At 45.5% G+C, this 18871-nt stretch overlaps 1 protein-coding gene across 1 annotated transcript in view; it reads right to left on the bottom strand.

The window, feature by feature from the left end:
- Positions 1-17437: 17437 nt before the first annotated feature.
- Positions 17438-18871, bottom strand: part of LOC119167688 (nuclear exosome regulator NRDE2) — a 370836-nt gene continuing 369402 nt past the window's right edge. Inside the window, exon 18 of the mRNA XM_037419210.2 lies at positions 17438-17627. Within this exon, the coding sequence (XP_037275107.2) occupies positions 17481-17627 (147 nt within the window). The 3' untranslated portion in view covers positions 17438-17480. The remainder of the gene's footprint in view (positions 17628-18871) is intronic.

Raw genomic sequence — 18871 nt, 5'->3', positions numbered from 1 at the left:
CAGAGGGTGCTAAGAATCTCTGGATCCGGACAGGCCGCCATTGGAACCTGAACTTGGCAACGTTTAACGCTAGAACCTTATCTAGTGAGGGAAGTCTAGCTGTACTATTCGAGGAGCTAGAGGGTGTTAAATGGGATATAATAGGGCTCAGTGAGGTTAGGAGGACAGATGAGGCCTATACGGTGCTACAGAATGGGCACGTCCTTTGCTACAGGGGCTTGGCAGACAGAAGAGAACTGGGAGTGGGGTTCCTAATTCACAGAAACATAGCTGGCAACATAGAGGAATACTATAGCATTAATGAAAGGGTGGCAGGTATCGTAATTAAACTGAATAAAAGATACAAAATGAAGGTAGTACAGGCTTACGCGCCTACATCCAGCCACGATGACGCTTCAGTTGAAAGCTTCTATGAAGACGTGGAATCGGCAATGAGTAAGGTAAAAACACAGTATACTATGGTGATGGGCGACTTTAATGCAAAGGTAGGGAAGAAGCAGGCTGGAGACCAGGCAGTAGGAGATTATGGCATCGGTACTAGAAACGCCAGAGGAGAGCTACTAGTAGAATTCGCAGAACGCAATAATTTACGGATTTTGAATACCTTCTACCGAAAACGAGAAAACCGCAAGTGGACATGGAGGAGCCCTAATGGCGAAAATAAGAACGAAATAGACTTTATAATGAGTGCACACCCTGGAATCGTTAAGGATGTGGAAGTGATTGGCAAGGTACGATGCAGTGACCATAGAATGGTACGGTCTCGAATTCGCCTAGACTTGAAGAAGGAACGACAGAAACTGATACGCAAGAAGCCAATCAATCAGCTAGCACTGAGAGGGAAAGTACAGGAATTCAGAGTGTCGCTGCAGAACAGGTATTCGGCTCTTAGTGAGGAAACCAACCTTAGCGTAGATACAATGAATGATAATCTGACGAGTATCATTACGGAGTGTGCAGTGGAAGTTGGAGGCCGGGTAGTTAGACAGGACACTGGCAAGCTTTCCCAAGAAACGAAGAACCTAATTAAGAAGCGTCAAATCATGAAAGTGTCAAGTACAACAGACAAAATAGAACTGGCAGAGCTTTCGAAGTTGATTAATAGACGTAAGGTATGCGATGTAAGAAGGTATAACATGGAGAGAATTGAACACGCTCTGAAAAACGGAGGAAGTGTCAAAGCATTGAAGAGGAAACTTGGGATAGGCAAAAGTAGGATGTATGCACTAAGGGACAAAGAAGGCAAAATAACTACCAATATGGATAGGATAGTTAAAATAGCGGAGGAGTTTTACAGAGATCTGTACAGTAGCCGAGACAACCACGACCTTAATACTATAAGAACTAGCAGTAACCCAGATTACACCCCACCAGTAATGATAGAAGAAGTCAGAAAAGCTTTGGAGAGCATGCAAAGGGGCAAAGCTGCTGGTGAGGATCAGGTAACATCAGATTTGCTGAAAGATGGAGGACAGATTGTGTTAGAAAAACTAGCCACCCTGTTTACGAGGTGTCTCCTGACGGGAAGAGTACCAGAGTCTTGGAAGAACGCTAACATCATCTTAATACATAAGAAAGGAGATGACAAGGACTTGAAGAATTACAGGCCGATCAGCTTGCTCTCTGTAGTATACAAGCTATTTACAAAGGTAATTGCTAACAGAGTAAAGAAAACATTAGAATTCAATCAACCAAGGGAACAAGCAGGATTTCGAACAGGCTACTCAACAATTGACCACATTCATACTATCAATCAGGTAATAGAGAAATGCTCAGAGTATAACCAACCACTATACATAGCCTTCATAGATTACGAGAAGGCGTTTGATTCAGTAGAAATATCAGCCGTCATGCAAACACTGCGGAATCAGGGCGTAGATGAAGTATATATAAACATTCTGGAAGAAATCTACAGGGGATCAACTGCTACCATAGTGCTTCATAAAGAAAGCAACAGAATACCAATCAAGAAGGGTGTAAGGCAGGGGGACACAATTTCCCCAATGCTATTTACCGCGTGCTTACACGAGGTTTTCAGAAGCCTAGAATGGGAGCAGTTAGGGATAAGAGTCAGTGGAGAATACCTTAGTAACCTGCGCTTCGCCGATGACATTGCATTGCTGAGTAACTCGGGGGACGAATTGCAACTCATGATTACGGAGTTAGACAAGGAGAGCAGAAAGGTGGGTCTTAAAATTAGTCTGCAGAAAACGAAAGTAATGTACAACAACCTCGGCAAGGAGCAGCGCTTCGAGATAGGTAATAGTGCACTTGAAGTTGTAAAAGACTATGTCTACTTAGGGCAGGTAATAACCGCAGAGCCGAACCACGAGACTGAAGTAACTAGAAGAATAAGAATGGGGTGGAGCACATTCGGCAAGCACTCTCAAATTATGACAGGTAGATTGCCACTATCCCTCAAGAGGAAGGTATATAACAGCTGTATCTTGCCGGTACTTAGCTACGGAGCAGAAACCTGGAGACTTACAAAGAGGGTTCAGCTTAAATTGAGGACGACGCAGCGAGCAATGGAAAGAAAAATGGTAGGTGTAACCTTAAGAGACAAGAAGAGAGCAGAGTGGATTAGGGAACAAACGGGGGTTAAGGATATCATAGCTGAAATCAAGATGAAGAAATGGACATGGGCAGGGCATGTAGCGCGTAGACAGGATAACCGCTGGTCATTAAGGGTAACTGACTGGATTCCCAGAGAAGGGAAGCGGGTTAGGGGGAGACAGAAGGTTAGGTGGGCAGATGAGATTAAGAAGTTTGCGGGTATAAATTGGCAGCAGCAAGCACAGGACCGGGTTAACTGGTGGAACATGGGAGAGGCCTTTGTCCTGCAGTGGACGTAGTCAGGCTGATGATGATGATGATGATGATATAAAAAAAGTGCTGCAACGCATTCATAAACATTTTCCGTTCCATTACACAACAATATATCTTATTTTTAAATTGGATACCACTCACTACGCGGTTTTTTTGGTGCAAGTAGATGGCCTCATGCCAGCAACAGTGGAGTTCGCTCGCCGAAGCCGTCGCGTGAATGATGTTCTGATCGCGCGAAGACGATCTACGTCGCATCGCTCGTCGCTGTCGCGTGCATTTTCGCGCTTATGAGGTTTGGGCTTCAGTATCGCCCCATAACGTGCCAAGATTACCGGCACAACACACAAAACACGCCACAACGCGCACTGGCCACTTCGGCTTGGCTTGCATTGAATTGAATCTTCGTGCAATAGTACGCTTGATGCTTAAAAGATGACGCCAGACGATGCGCGCTATCATCATCAATGGTTGGAACGAGGAGACGACATTTCTGCGGCAGTTTTTGGGGGTGCGATAATTACTCGAAGGAAAAAAATCGTATCTTTTCTTGGGCGATGTGGGGGGTGCGAGAATTATGCGAGTGCGAGGATTACGCGAGTAAATACGGTAACTTCTCTGGTCATTAGTAGCTTGCTTTGCTAAGCGTTCTTCTTTTCTCTGGGAAAAGATCACGCGTGTTTCGCAGCATGCATTAACATAAATTGCTGTTTCTACTTCACCAGAGTCTGCGAACTGTCTGCTGTATAAACACATAACTAACATTAATGTGCGAGCCAGTGCTATCCACAAAAACCACTCCATATAAAAAACCACAGCAATGCATAAAAATGATTACCAGAAATTACGGGTATCTCGAAAAGAAACTCCTAATGTCAAGTTAGAAATTTAAACATAAAATTTTTAATTGTCCTGCCGTGAATAGGCTAAGCTCTATGGCAAAATACGCTGCAAAAAGTGCTCAAATAGTTGTGGGACAGGAAGGTATGCTATATACATTGCGTGAGCTTTTGGAGGTGTTGTGCCATAAATACTTCGCAGAATAATTTTTTAGTCACGTTGGCAATGCTTTTTAATGTTAATATCTCACCTAATCGGTGCATTGTGTGGTGCCATTTGATTCGATACTTTTTAATAAGAGATGAACAGTTGCTATCCAGTATATTTATTTTTATTCAACGATATGCGAGGTGCTTATCAACGATATCCCCTGGAATGAATCGCAGGGGTGTAGAGAAGTGGACATTTTAATCATCTTGAAAGTAAATTCTTCGTCTTCACAAACCGGAACGTCAATACAGCTACAAAGCACGCCATAGTGAGAAGTTTTAAATATTTGAAACCATAGGTCGGCCAAATAAATGAAGTCAGCTCACGTGGACTCGCTCAATAAATATATTTTTCACTTAGAACAGATAAATACAAATATCTGGGCGTATGGATAAGCAATGGGACCGAGTATCTGAGGAAACAGGAAATATACGTGACGAGTAAAGTCAACAGGAATGCAGCAGTCATGAAAAATAGGGCACTGTGGAATTACAATAGGTATGATGTTGTGAGAGGAATATGGAAAGGGGTCATGGTTCCTGGTTTGACGTTCAGCAATGCGGTCTTGTGCATGCTATCAGAAGTTCAAGCAAGATTAGAAATTAAGAAACGTGGCATAGGTAGGCTTGCCTTAGGAGCTTACGAGAATACACCAAATCAGGGAGTACAAGGTGATATGGATTGCACATCATTTGAGGGCAGGGAAGCTAGCAGCAAGATAAAATTTGAGAAGCGATTGAGAGAAGTGGGGGAGGAGCGTTGGGCTAGGAAGGTTTTCAGCTACTTGTACATGAAGAATGTCGATACAAAATGGAGGAAGCGAATCAGGAAGCTGACTGGTAAATACTTAGAAAACAGCAGGTGGCCAAACCAAAAAGAACTATCGGTTAAGAAGAAAGTGAAGGAAGCTGAGACCGATATGTGGAGAATTGGCATGATTAAGAATTCTGCACTAGAGATCTATCGAACTTTTAAGCAGGAAATTGCCAAGGAAAGGATCTATGATAATACTCGGGGTAGTTCTCTGCTATTTGAGGCCAGGACAGGAGTATTGTGAACCAAGACATATCGGGCCAAATACGAAGGGGTGGACATGGTATGCAGTGCATGTGGAGAGGAGGAAGAAACTGCCGAACACTTGATAATGTTTTGTAAAGGGCTTCACCTTATAGTTCAGGATGATGGCGCAGAGTTTTTCAAAGTACTGGGGTTTAGAGACAGGGAGGGCAAAATAGACTAAGCGGGTAGAATTAACTAGGAGGAGGTTATCTGATTGGGAGCTAAAGTCAAGGCACGAGTGAAAATTAAACTCTTCACTGGAAAGTACCAGTCCTCAACTTCACTATTTAAAGAAAAAAAAAAAGATAAATCTAGTTTTTGGTTCACTAAGTATTATAGCTAGGTGGCATTAGCCGCCGCCCGATTTACAGGGTACAGCCATATCAATCCATCCATTCGGTGTCCCAGGAAAAAACAGCCGGATTATTCTCGACCGTAGACTCGGTGCTCACCTGCGCCCGCTGGCAGGAGACTGCTTTGAGAGTATTCGACACAATGGATGTCGACAGGAAGCGACGCTTGGCAGGAATAGTTGTTGCGTTGTGTGTAATGGACAAGGAGTGTGATTTCTTAAGGAAAAAACAAAGTTGCTGGTAGAATGTTTTTTTATACTGCATTGTTCCCCCGCATATGGCACTTCTGAACGCATCTCCCGTCCTTTTTACAAGCGTCACGTTGCCGAATGCAGAAGTTAAAATACCACCATGGCGCTAAGAATATCGAGTGTCAAATGATGGCGGTGACATTTCCCGAACTACCAAAAGTGATTTCTGCGTACATGTATTTGATCACCTGAGTACAAAGCCCCCGAAACTAAGTAAACCATGCTCAAGCGTCGATGATGTCGACTGGTCCTGCAGCTGTCTTTGAGCCATGGAGGAAATGCTGCGAGCAGACAAAAAGTGTACTGGTTGCCAGGAACCCCGAGCTGATTCGATGAAGTATTGGCTTTCTCCCGCCAGAACCCCGATGTGAGAAAAAGGTTGGGGTCATTCGTATGCGCGGCACTATTAGCACCGTTTGACGAGTCGTTGGTTAAGGTCTTTTAAATAACTGCATGTGAGATAGGCGTGCTGCCTTTAGTCGTCCCAAACCTCCCAACGTTCCCCTACACTGAGTGTGCTTATCGACATTCAGTAGTGGCTTCAGCTTGAATTAGTTTGCGACCTAATTGCACTATCCCATTTGTCGAAAAGTGAGGCATAGTCTGACTATCTTGTAGTGTAAAACGAGAGCACCGTTGAATGAAATATTCTTGATATTGTTAGTATGTTGAGGGAGAAGCTATATGTGTTAGCTCACTTTCATTTTGTAGAGATGAACTTTCCTGGTCAGTTCGAATTTAATCGGGAAGCAGCTATTTTTATGTTATTTCGGCTACAGGAGTAAGATCATAGCCGCTGCTGCCACGAAATGAAGCAGCAGTACGTTGGCACTTTCTCTGTATTTCATTCGGACTTTTTGTTTCACCTTTGTTTTCCAATTTACTTTTGAAGACTTGCTTGTAGATTCCAAGTTTTTTCACTGTTTATTTGTTTATCAAGTGCTCAGTTTTTCTACTAGTTTTTTACTTGCTTATCATTAAGCTATCTTTGCTGTGCAGCTCAGCCTCCTCTCAATTCATCACCAATAGCACTGCCCCCCGCCCCTTCCCGACATCCGTGTCAGAGAGGCATGAAAACTGTGGTAAAAAATAATCGGGGAACCCCTAAACTTCGCCTTTAAAAGTTGAACGTGATAGCGATATTCTTTCCTAGTGCTTACTTCAAACACTAAGTGTATGAAATATTTTCAAAACTGGCTATGAAATCACTATGTGGCCTTTTAAGGGTTGTTATGAAAGACGGCGACGCCAACACGGTCCCGAAGGCACTACTGCTTCGGACTCCGCCGGGAAGGTCACCAGCCGTTTGGGTAGCGTAGGTTTCTCAGCTCGCGACTGCTTCTGCGCAGAGCTGATAGACGAGCGGACGAGACGACAGTGAGTTAAACAAGGTTTATGTACAGCATATATACAGAGGCGTTACAAATTCGGCACTGGCGCCGACAACAAGGAGACTCAGACAGCCGAGCTCTCTCCTCTTACACATAGGTCTACTGCTCGCGACGCGCCACAGGGCTTTTTTTATATGCACCGGGTGGATTCTTTGAGTAACCAAACGTCCAACCAAAAGCGCCGCTGGTCGTGAGGTCAGAATCCTCCAATGGGGTCGCCGCTGGGCCGCGTCATTCTCATCGAATCTGGAGCGGCTGCGCTGCACGTGGCTGCACCCTAGGACGAGTGACGTCGCCGCGCATTGCGTCAGACTCGCCAGACAGGAAGGCGCCGATTGCTTCAACGGGCTCGCTGTCTGAGGTGACTCACTGTGCATGCGCGGTAGAAAGGCACTGCCGCGTGATGACGCCATTGAGTTGTTCGCATCAGGCGGGCTCGCGTGCTGGCCTTGACACAGATTGCCTTTTTCAGAGGCACGAACGTTCGCCGTGGACTCGCAGGCATAACAGCACCTCCACCGCCAGACAATGCGCCGGAAAGACGAGTTGCTTCCACGTGGCTCAGATGTCAGGCGCGCTCGTTTGCCAGGTTCCTCCAGGTTCGCCTCCAGGGCCATGGGGAGAATGCAGCTCCAGACTCTGTTCCGGGAACACATCCCATTCTTGAGGACGGATCCCAGCTCCACTGGCTTGTCGCCACAACTTGTAGACCAGCTTCGCTCATCTCTTCTGACGATCTTTGGTTTCAGCACTTGTCGATGGTTCTGCAACTTGTCAAGAACGGTTCGACAACAGACAACACACGACACAAGCAAGTGCCCTTGGTCACCCGACAGAACACCAGACAAAGTATAGTACATCATATACCTAGCTATGTGTCTATCGGAATTTCGTTCCCTCTACACCAAGAGGCACATGTGGGACACAAGACTCTTAAAATGAGAACTCAATTTTTTTACACGTACAACAACTTAACGAAATAGAATAGAACATAAAGTTGGCTCCTTGAGCTCATTCTGTATGAGAGCGCTCAGCTAAGGCCGTGATGAGGACAAAATTCGGCCCCGAATCGCCAGCAAGAAACCGAAAAGTGGAGAAGGTACTAACTAAACGCACGGCTCAATGCATCTGCATTAGCGTTTAGCTTTCCTTTTTTGTAGCGAACGTCAAAGTTGTGCTGTTGGAGTATCATGCTCCCCCTCAGTAACCGGCCACTTTTATGCGAGACGTTATTTAACCAGGTTAGAGGACAGTGGTCCGTTTCGACCACAAACCTCGAACCGGAGACATAACAAGCTAGCTTTTGAACGGCCCACACGAGGCAAGCGCATTCCTTTTCAGAGGTACTGTATGCCTCTTTTCTGCCGTTGAGCTTTCAACTTAAATACAAAACTGGCCTTTCATTACCACCGTCTTCCTGGCATGATACCTCTTCCCTGCCGTTGAGCTTTCAACTTAAATACAAAACTGGCCTTTCGTTACCATCGTCTTCCTGGCATGATACAGCTCCCATGCCGTGATCACTCGCGTCGCATTGAATCACAAATCTCTTAGAGAAATCGGGTGCCATGAGAACGGGCTTTTCGAAGTGCGTCAGTTAGAGGGCTGGCCATGCTAGAGTAATTTTGCACGTAGTGCTGATAGTATCCAGCCAGGCCCAAGAATGCCCTTATCTCAGATTTCGTGGTTGGTCGTGGATAGTTCACGACGGCGGCTACCTTAATTTCTTAAGATCTATGCAGGCCACGCCCCACAACGTGCCCCAGTTAAGACACCTCGCCACACCCTAGGTGACATTTAGTAGGTTTCACGGTAAGGCGAGCCTCTTTCAACCTGTTCAGCACGACGCGTAAATGCTCGACATGTTCTTCCCAGTTGTTAGAGAAGATGGCGACATCGTCAAGATACGGCAGAGCGAACTCAAAGAGGCCTTTAAGAACGCGGTCCATTAAGCCTGAAAAACAAAAGGCCGCATTTTTCAATCCAAAGCTCAGCTTAAGTGGACGATACGTTCTAAATGGAGAAACAAATGCGGCATAGCGGCTAGCACGCTCTGTAAGGGGGACTTGCCAATACCCTCGCACGAGGTCTAACATGGAAATATAGCTGGACTGTGACACAGTTTCCACCTTCTCCTCTAGGTTTGGTATCAGGTAAGTTTGGTCTCGAGCTATGGCGTTATAGTGCTGATAATCGATGCATGGCCTCGGATCTTTGCCTGGCACCTGAACCAATATTAGAGGGGATGTATAGTCACTCTCGCCCGGTACTATGACTCCCAACTCCAGCATTTTATTGATCTCCACTTTCATGATCTGCTTTTGCACAGGGGAACAACAATACGGCTTGCTACGGTTTGGCTCCTCACAAGTTAGCTCGATATCGTGTTCGATCACCGTCGTGTTTCCGGGACGGTCCGAAAACACGTCTTCCAACTCGGAAACAATCCTTCTCAGGTCCTCCTTCTGGACTTCACTTAACCTAGGCTCTAGGTTCAACTGCTCCAAGATTACCTCCGATCCCCTTTCGATTAGATCACTAGAGCTCAAAATTTTTTCTCCCTCTTCCTCTGAAGCATTCAACAGCAGATTTACGACCGCTTGACGTTGAACATATGGTTTCATCAAGTTACTGTGGTAAATTTTGTTTGGCCGCCTTTCTAATTTCAATTCATAATTCATATCAGAAAGCTTCAATATTACTTTGGCGGGCCCTTCCCAATGAACCTCAAGCTTGTTCTTTTTGGACGGCCGCAGCAGCATTACTTGACTACCAACTTCAAATGTGTGCTTCTTCGCCAATTTGTCGTAGTACTCCTTCGACAACACTTGTGCAGCCTTCATGTGGCTTTCCACAAGATCTTTCGTTTTTCCAAGCCTCTGAAGGAGGTCTAGAACATACGCAACTACATTAGGGTTTTCATCAAATCCCTGCCAGGACTCGCGTAGCATTCGCAATGGTGTTCTCAAACTCCTGCCATACACAAGCTCTGCAGGGCTAAAACCAGTGCTCTCATGAGGAGCTGATCTCAAAGCGAACATAGCGGGAGGAATACACGCTTCCCAGTCGCATTTGTGCTCATAGCAGAGAGCTCTCAGTATCCGTTTCAGAACGAAATGCATACGCTCTACCGGATGAGATTGCGGGTGATGGATCGAGCTGTGCACTACCTTTATTCCACATTTATCCATAAAGGTAGAGGTAAGGCAGCTGGTGAAGACACTACCATTGCCGCATTGGATTTCAGAAGGAAATCCGACGCGTGCAAATATAGATAGCAGTGCATCCACGACATGAGGAGAATTGAGCTCCTTAAGTGGTATTGCTTCCGGAAATTTTGTGGCTACACAGAGAGCCGTCAGGATGTACCGACAACCTTGCCTTGACTCTGGCAGTGGCCCGACGATATCAATTACTAGGCGCTGAAAAGGTTCTGTGATAATTGGCACAAGCTTCATGGGTGCCTTCCACTTGTTTGCGGATTTCCCCGCTGTCTGACAAGTGTCGCATGAGCGTACAAAGTCTTCCATATCCTTCCAGCATTTCGGCCAATAAAACTCAAGGAAAACTCTAGCCTTGGTTTTTTTTATGCCGAGATGCCCTGCCCATGCGTTTTCATGCGCCAGTTCCAATAGTTGGCGACGATACTTTTGTGGCACCAAGAGCTGCTCATACTTGCGACCTTGCGCATTTGTGTAGCTCCGATACAGGAGCCCTGCTTTCTCAAAAAAAGAAACATTCTTTTTCTTTTTTCCCAAGTTTACGCTTTCCATTGGCGCTTTAATCGAGAGGTCCTCACGCTGCTCTCGAATGAGCGTTTCTCGATCAACCCTCGACAGCTTACTCCAACTTTCCGCTACAGGCGAAAGCGTTGCACCCCTCTCGCTCTGACTCAATGGCACCATGTCGTCTCCCCCTGCTACGGAAACCGCGCCGGTCGCTTCGGTGACGGGCCGCTCGAGTGATTGCTAACATGACTCACACAGAGAATTTCCTCTTTGAGGTTCCGTCGACTCGCCGCACAGATCTGCTGCTTTTGAACTTGTTTCACCACATTGAACAAGATCAAGTTCCTGCGAAAGCTTCCGCCCTTGCGATCGCGTGAGGGCCATGTACACTAAATTGGGGAAGAACAATTTACCCTGCTCTTTGAGAAGCTGCTCTGAGTTGTTAGAGAAAAGATAAAGAAAACGATCGGGAAGCGCGGCACACACAGCCGCTTCGGTGCGAAGCTTACCAAACAGGCCTTCAATAACAACCGTAGCGATTGGTAAGCAAGCACTCTGCTCCTCAACGACTTGCCTGATCAATGCGCATTCTCCTGTAAAGTCATCCGGAGGCACCAATGAAGGACAGACAACGTCCATGGTTGCCGCTGAGTCTCGAAGTGCTCGACACGTTTTCCCATTCACACTAATTTCTTGGAGATACGGCTCTAACAACCGCATGTTCTTTTCCGATTCTCGAATTGTTGCAAAAGCAAACTTTTGCTTACAGTTTATCGCGATGTGCCCTTCCTTTTTGCAGTTGTAGCAGATTAGCGGCTTCCGTGATTCAGACGCCCGTGTGGTATCAGTGCGTTGATTAGGAACCTCACTCGATTTCTCCGCTTCCGTTTGCCCTTCCCCTACAGTGTCCTTCGTAAGAGACGAATCCTTCTTAAAATTACGGTGCGGAGCGGGTTTCCGTTGATCAGGTTTCTTTGAAAAGCCCTCTTTCCTTTCATCCTTTTCAACGTCCACTGCCCTGCTATGCAACTTTCTGCGAGTATAATACTCCTCAGCTAACTCTGCTGCCTTGTTTAGCTGTATTTCACCAAGTTTGTCCTGCAGCCAAAGCTTGACATCATCCTCGATGCAGTGGTAGAATTGCTCCAATGCAATGCATTCTACCACTTTATCGCGGTTGTCATAAACACCTTCGCCCTTGAGCCATTCAATTAAATCGGCGTTAAGACGAAACGCGAAGTCAACGTGTGACTCATTCCCCTTTTTAGCATACCGGAACCTTTGCCTGAAAGCCTCGGGTGACAACTTATAACGTCTCAAGAGCACTTCCTCAACCTCGTCATAGCTCTCAAACGCTTCCCTCGACAAACAAGTTATCGCGTCAGACACTTCCTCGGGAAGAAGAGCTAACAGGTTCTGCGCCCAAAGAGACCGCTCCAAAGCATTTCGCTCACAGACGTGTTCAAACTTGACGAGATACTTCGCCATGTCCTCGCCTACTAGGAACAGTGGCAGTTGGTCGCTAATTCTCTGACCACTGACCTGAACTGTCGGAGAAGCTACGCTAGGCGCCTGCGAACCCTGTAGGATTGCCAATTCTATTCGTTTCAACTCGAGGCGCTTCTGTCTCTCGGCCTCCTCGCGCTCGCGACGTTCGCGCCTTTCAGCTTCTTCACGTTCGCAAGCTTCTACTTCTTGCTTTTCAGCCTCCTCGCGGCGTGCTTTGATATCTTCCCAGGCCTCATCGACTTCCTCAGCCGACACTCCCTCATCTCTCATGATCTGAAGGATCGCTTGCTTTCGTTTCGCATGGCCCAAAGTAATGCCGAGTTCCTCACAAATTTTGATGAGTTCCTTCACTTTAAGGTTCTCCATCGTTCGCACTAGCCTCTTGCTGTTTGCCCCTGTTAAAAATTTACTTGCCGTACCCACTATAAGTGAACTAGCAAGACGCGCAAGCAATTTGTAACACTCCCGTGTTTACGCCCTCCGCATTAACTTTGGTTTCAAAGCGCTTCGACTTGGCTTGAAACGATCAAAGCTCACTCTAATGCTTCACACAGCCCTTCTCTAAACTACTATAACCTGAGCTAGACTAGTGTGGTGAACTGAGGGGAAAACATCAGGCATTCACCGCATCGACGTCGCTGACGCCGGCCGATTCCGCAGCTGCCAACCACTGTTATGAAAGACGGTGACGCCAACAGGGTCCCTAAGGCGCCACTGCTTTGGACTCCGCCGGGAAGGTCACCAGCCGTTTGGTAGCGTAGGTTTCTCAGCTCGCGACTGCTTCTACGCAGAGCTGATAGACGAGCGGACGAGACGACGTTGAGTTAAACAAGGTTTATGTACAGCATATATACAGAGGCGTTACAAATTCGGCACTGGTGCCGACAACTTAGAGACTCGGACAGCCGAGCGCTCTCCTCTTACACATAGGTCTACTGCTCGCGATGCGCCGCAGGGCTTTTTTTATATGCACCGGGTGGATTCTTTGAGTAACCAAATGTCCAACCAGAAGCGCCGCTGGTCGTGAGGTCAGAATCCTCCAATTGGGTCGCCGCTTGGCCGTGTCATTCTCATCGAATCTGGAGCCGCTGGTTGCACGTGACTGTACCCAAGGACGAGCGAAGTCGCCACACATTGCGTCAGACTCGCCAGACAGGAAGGCGCCGATTGCTTCGACGGGCTCGCTGGCTGAGGTGACTCACTGTGCGTGCGCGGCAGAAAGGCACCGCCGCGTGATGACGCCGTTGAGTTGTTCGCGTCAGGCGGGCTCGCGTGCTGGCCTTGACACAGATTGCCTTTTTCAGAGGCATGGACGTTCGCTGCGGACTCGCAGGCATAACAGGGTGCATCAGCACAGGTGCCTTTTGTAATGGGTGACTGGCTTTAAACTACTATAAAAACATTATGATAATTCCATGAAGTCATTATGATAATTCCATGTTCTGCCTCCCCGATGGCAATGTACACTTGTATCATGCATTGTTACAGCAATATTTCATGTTCTATTGTGAAGCATGTAGTATACAAGATGCCTGTGTTTGTAAAGCATAAAGGTTACTTAACTTACTTTCACTGCATTCCCAAGCAGAGGAAGGTATTTTCACTCTATTTACAAGCAGAGGCATGGCTGTCAACCTCAAAGCTAGTTTTGCCTCTCTTTTGAAGCTCTTGAATGACAATGATTACGCTGCTATCAACTGTTCCATTACAGAACAAGAAATTCAGCACGCGATAGACAAATTGCCTTCATCAATAACACCAGGCCGTGAAGATATTTCCGCTGAATTTGATAGAACGTTCAAGACCTCTCTCTCTTTCTCATTTTGCTGAATACTTTCAAATCAAGCTACAACATGGAGGCACTGGTGTGGTCTTTCTGTAAAAGTAATACTGTCTTCATAATGAAAAGCTCTGAAAAAATAAAATAAAATTGCACTTCGTTGAGAGCTACAGACCAATATTGTAAGCCAATGTTGATTATAAATTTTTTGACCAGGTGTTATCAAACGGGTTACAACTTGCAATGTCAATTCTAATTGGTTCTCATCAGACATGCGAAATTAGAGGGCGCTACACACAGGACAACATACGCATCGAGCGCACACTTCTTCAGTACCCCTACAGTTGTCAAAAACATCTTGTGATGCTACAGGTAGACCTGGCAAAAAGCTTTTGAGTTGGTGAACCACTCATTTTTTTTTTCTTCCTGAAGATGTCAAAATTGGATCCATAGTGCTTAAGGTAATTCGTCCCCCGAGTTCCCCATCAAGGCAATGTCATCAGTGAATCGCAGGTTACTAAGATGCTCTCTGTTAACTCTTATCCCTAACTCATCCCAATCTTGGGTCCTAAAAACCTCCTGTAAACAAGCGGTAAATAGCATTGGGGAGATCGTGTCTCTTTGCCTTACACCCTTCTTTATTGGGATTCTGTCGCTTTATGGAGAACTATGGTGGCTGTGGATCCACCATAGATTTCTTCCAATGTGTTTATGTATAGTTCTTCGATGCCCTGATTCTGTAGTGCCTGCATTACTGCTGATATCTTGACTGAATCAAACACCTTCTCATAATCTATGAAGGTTATGTATAAGGGTTGGTTGTATTCCACGCATTTCTCCATTACATGGTTGATAGTATGAATATGGTCTACTGTGGAGCAGCCTGTATGCAATCCTGCTTGGTCCTTTGATTGATTTAACTCTAATGTCGCCTTAATTTTATTAGCTATTATTTTTGTAAATAGCTTGTCGAGAACTGACAGTAACCTGATTGGCCTGTAATTTTTCAAGTATTTTATGTCTCCTTTCTTATGGATTAATATGATATTGCCATTCTTCCAAGATTCTCGAACCCCTCCCATCAAAAGACAAATCATAATAAGGTGGCCAGTTTTTTTAGCACAATTTCTTCACCATCTGTCAGGAGGTCTGTTGTGATCTAATCCTCACCAGCGGCTTTGCCTCTTTGCAGTCCTTCTAGGGCTTTCCTTACTTCCCCTGTCATTACTGGTAGGATGTTGAATTCCTCTGGTCCTTGTTATGCATTCTAAACTTCTGCATAAACTTCATGCTATTCTCAACAATTACTCATTAGTTGATGGATTGCTAGTTTTTTAAACAACCATTTCCAGTATGTTTTTTTCAGTTCCTCAAACTTGTCTGTTGTGAATGTGTCATCAGGTGTCCCCCAGGACTCGGTCCCGGGACCACTTATTTTTGTTCTTACTATGCATAAATGATTTGCCCAATTATGTGTCTGCCAAAATCTGCCTTTACACAAACAAATTTGTACTGTATAGTGTAATTAATACTAATGATGACCACATTTTACTTAAAGATTCTTTTGTGCAATTTTGTAGATGGTGCCACACATGGCAAATAGACATAAACTTTATCAAAACAGTCACTCTTTCTTTCTGTAAATGCACCTCTGTTTCTCTGTTCAATTACTCTTTCAATGGCTCCTCTCTGAAACGAGTGTCCAACTATAAGTATCTAGATCTCGTCTTCACAGCCAACATGTCTTGGTCTAAACATATTGAATAAATACACTTGCAATAAAGCTTCAAAGAAACTGGGCTATCTAAATCGCACATTAAAAGATGCTCCACGCGAAACAAAATTGCTCACATATAACGCACTCATCCATCCCATCCTAGAATATGCTTGCCCTGTATGGAACCCTCATAAAGTACCTGACATCAACACACTAGAATTGGTTTAAAAGAAAGCCATTCGTCTCTATTTCCAACGTTACAACTGTAACTTCTTACCCTCCTCTCAGCTTGCTACGTTATGTCTACAAACTCTGTCCAAGCAACGCGATCTTGAATGCCTAAAGTTGCTACATATTCTTGTTAATACCTCACGCTACACATTAACTAACGAATATCTGTCTCCCGATAAACTGAAACCCACGTGAAATAGCCACAAACTCAATCTGACATTATTCTATCCACACACTAACCTATTTAAATTCAGCATCTTTCCGCACAGTATAGAAAAATGGAATAGTTTGCCTGGGTCAACCAGATCATTGCCTTTAGATGAATTCTTGAACGAATGTATTGAATTGTACTTTGTTTATTAAGATTGTTATTCCTGTTTTTTCTGTTCCTGTTTTTCTTTCCATTCCAGTGTTGCATTGCCTTGCTGTTTGTGTTCTGATGTTGATAAACCCCACTCCTGCGATAGCCCAAATTGGGCTGCATGCAGTATGTGAAAATAAACATTGCGTGGCAGAAATGTGGAACCACACTAGGCATCTCTGAACATATCTGAATTGCACAAGTGGGTAGGTAAAAGCCCAACCGATTAGGAGGAATTCAGACATAATAAATCATCATTATCAGCAACAGCATCAAGACTATATACAGGTGTGTGTGTTGTATAACCCATTGGTTACAGGTGCTTTGCCAATTTGCAAAAGGGAGGATCATAGAACAGTGGGCACTTCACTACTACTCCTGCAGTAGCCATCCAAGGATATTTTGAGATGGCCAACGTTATGTGCACAGACATTTCTTTCCTGGCAAGATGGGTGAAATGTCCACTGAGAAGCTAACACAAGCTTGCGATAGAAAAGGCAATTCAAATGGGGCTCACTTATGATACTGCATTCTACTTTTGAACATGAACCTCAAGCATCCTTCCAGTTTTCTTATGGGTGCTCTTGCAGCGAATTTTGAAAACAGATCTCCAATAAATGTTAAAAAGTTGCATCTGTGCGCCCCTTCTTACACGGGCAATCGCGTGCGAAAAAGCTTGAGGTTCCCGTGAAATGTTTTGTTTCCTCCGCAACAATGCCAGTCATCCACCACAGACTCCAAAGAGGAGACATGTCACAGGTTGTGGCGAGCAAGCCCTGCCATGCAGGCTCTGCATTACAACTCTAACCACATATAAATGTGGTCACAGTTACATTTATACGTCGTCAAAGTTACATGTGGTCACTGACTTGATAGCTGGTTACAGCCCATTACCAAGCCAGTTGATAGAAAAGGAGCCAACAAAAGAGATTATGAAAGGTCCAAGAAGGGTAATGGAGACGGTACTATAATTTCCTGGAATGAGGCAGACCAGGGGTGCAGCTTGGTGAATACAGGTGTGGCCTCTGTTAAGGAGCCTGAAAAGTCTAAAAACCCAACATGCCTCCAGACATAAGAAGCATCTGTAGGAAGCTGCCAAAACTGCTTTGTGAGCTCAGGCTTGAGGTGACTAGCAGTGTGTCTACTGAGGCACAAGCCCCAATGGAAAGAAAGACAAAGAATTTTGTATAAAAAACATACTTTACTTTTTACAGCATAGTCAGACTAGACTGTAGATGGTTGTACCGCATGGTCAAGGAGAAGCTGCAGTTCTTCGAGAGGTGCACGAAGCCGGATACCTTTCTCTACCAACATGTCGACCACCTCTTGCAGGCACTCGGGGAAGTAGCGCACACCGTCCACGTACAGCACCTGCGCAATATACATGCTCAACAACTGACACATCTAGGTAGCAAATGAACAAACGCTTTCATTTGTTCCAGTCAGATAAGAAATGTAGCCTGTTCTGTCGTGTGGCCCCTAGTGGGATGTGGACACATCAATATCTTTTAGGCCTGAGCAGCCACTGCGAGTACAATGAAGCTGTTTCCATAGCGTGATGCCGACGCGCTCCACATGAAGACATCACGAGCCAACTCTTCATTGAGTCACTCGAAAAAGTTTCAGAAAACCACAAAGGCAGGCTCCGTGCAGGCAACATTGAGCACCATTTCCCTTCCAGGCTGTCCAGAGCAACACTGATAGGACCTGCTCAGTTGCCAAACTTCCCGCCTGCGCCACTATCTGAAAGCAGCGCACAACCGACTTCTGATCCAGGTGGCCCTACTGCAGCAACAGGCTACACGTAGCAGACAACGAAGCGCAAGCAAACATCTTCTGTAATTCCTTTTAGAATGTGGCCCACCTTGTCCTCTTCCGTCATGTTGGCATTGACTGACTTTTACAATTTTAGTACCTTTTGAATGTATGTCTGCAAGTCTCATCACAGGCTTAAGCTCTCTGCGACCACATTTGCTCTGCGCGTTTCTTTTTCATCACGGTGTCTCCAAAGCATTTCGTGAGCTCCTTCGTGAGTTGGTCCCAAGTTGTCAAGGTGCCTTCGTGATTCTTAAACCATTCTAACGCAGTGAAGTCAAGAAATAGACTTACAAGAAAGAACTGATTAGCAGAATTCCAGCCATTGGTTCGGCTAACCCGTTGATAGTGGCTGAGCCATCCTTCAACGTCATCACCAGGTTTCCCTGTGAAGGTATGAGGCTCTCGGTAGTGGTAAGGCGATGCTGTCACGGACGGCTGCAAGATGTCTCCGTCCAAGCTCATCTCTTGAGATAGTGGTGGCAAGCCTGCTAGTCAACGGCTGCAACGAAGCTCGTACTGTTGCGGTTCCGTCTTTGGTAGACGGTTGCCCTTTGGTTTCACTTGAAAGTAGATGGCTTACCTGGCACCTTCCACCACAATTGTGACAATGGAACGCTTTTATTTACAGCATGGAGAATGATTGCGAGAGGTACAACCCAGAGTGAAAACCGGTTCACCGAGCTGCTACTTGCGAACCTGTGCCACATTGTCCTTTTCATGTGCCCACCGATAGGATGTTTCAATATCTTCCTCAGTAATTTGCAGCTATATTAGATACAAAGCAACTCATGGTCGAC

Source organism: Rhipicephalus microplus, chromosome 6 (assembly GCF_043290135.1).
Source record: "Rhipicephalus microplus isolate Deutch F79 chromosome 6, USDA_Rmic, whole genome shotgun sequence".
NCBI lineage: Eukaryota > Metazoa > Arthropoda > Arachnida > Ixodida > Ixodidae > Rhipicephalus > Rhipicephalus microplus.
The sequence above is the reverse complement of the archived record's forward strand: the minus strand, read 5'-3'. Positions and strand labels throughout refer to the sequence as shown.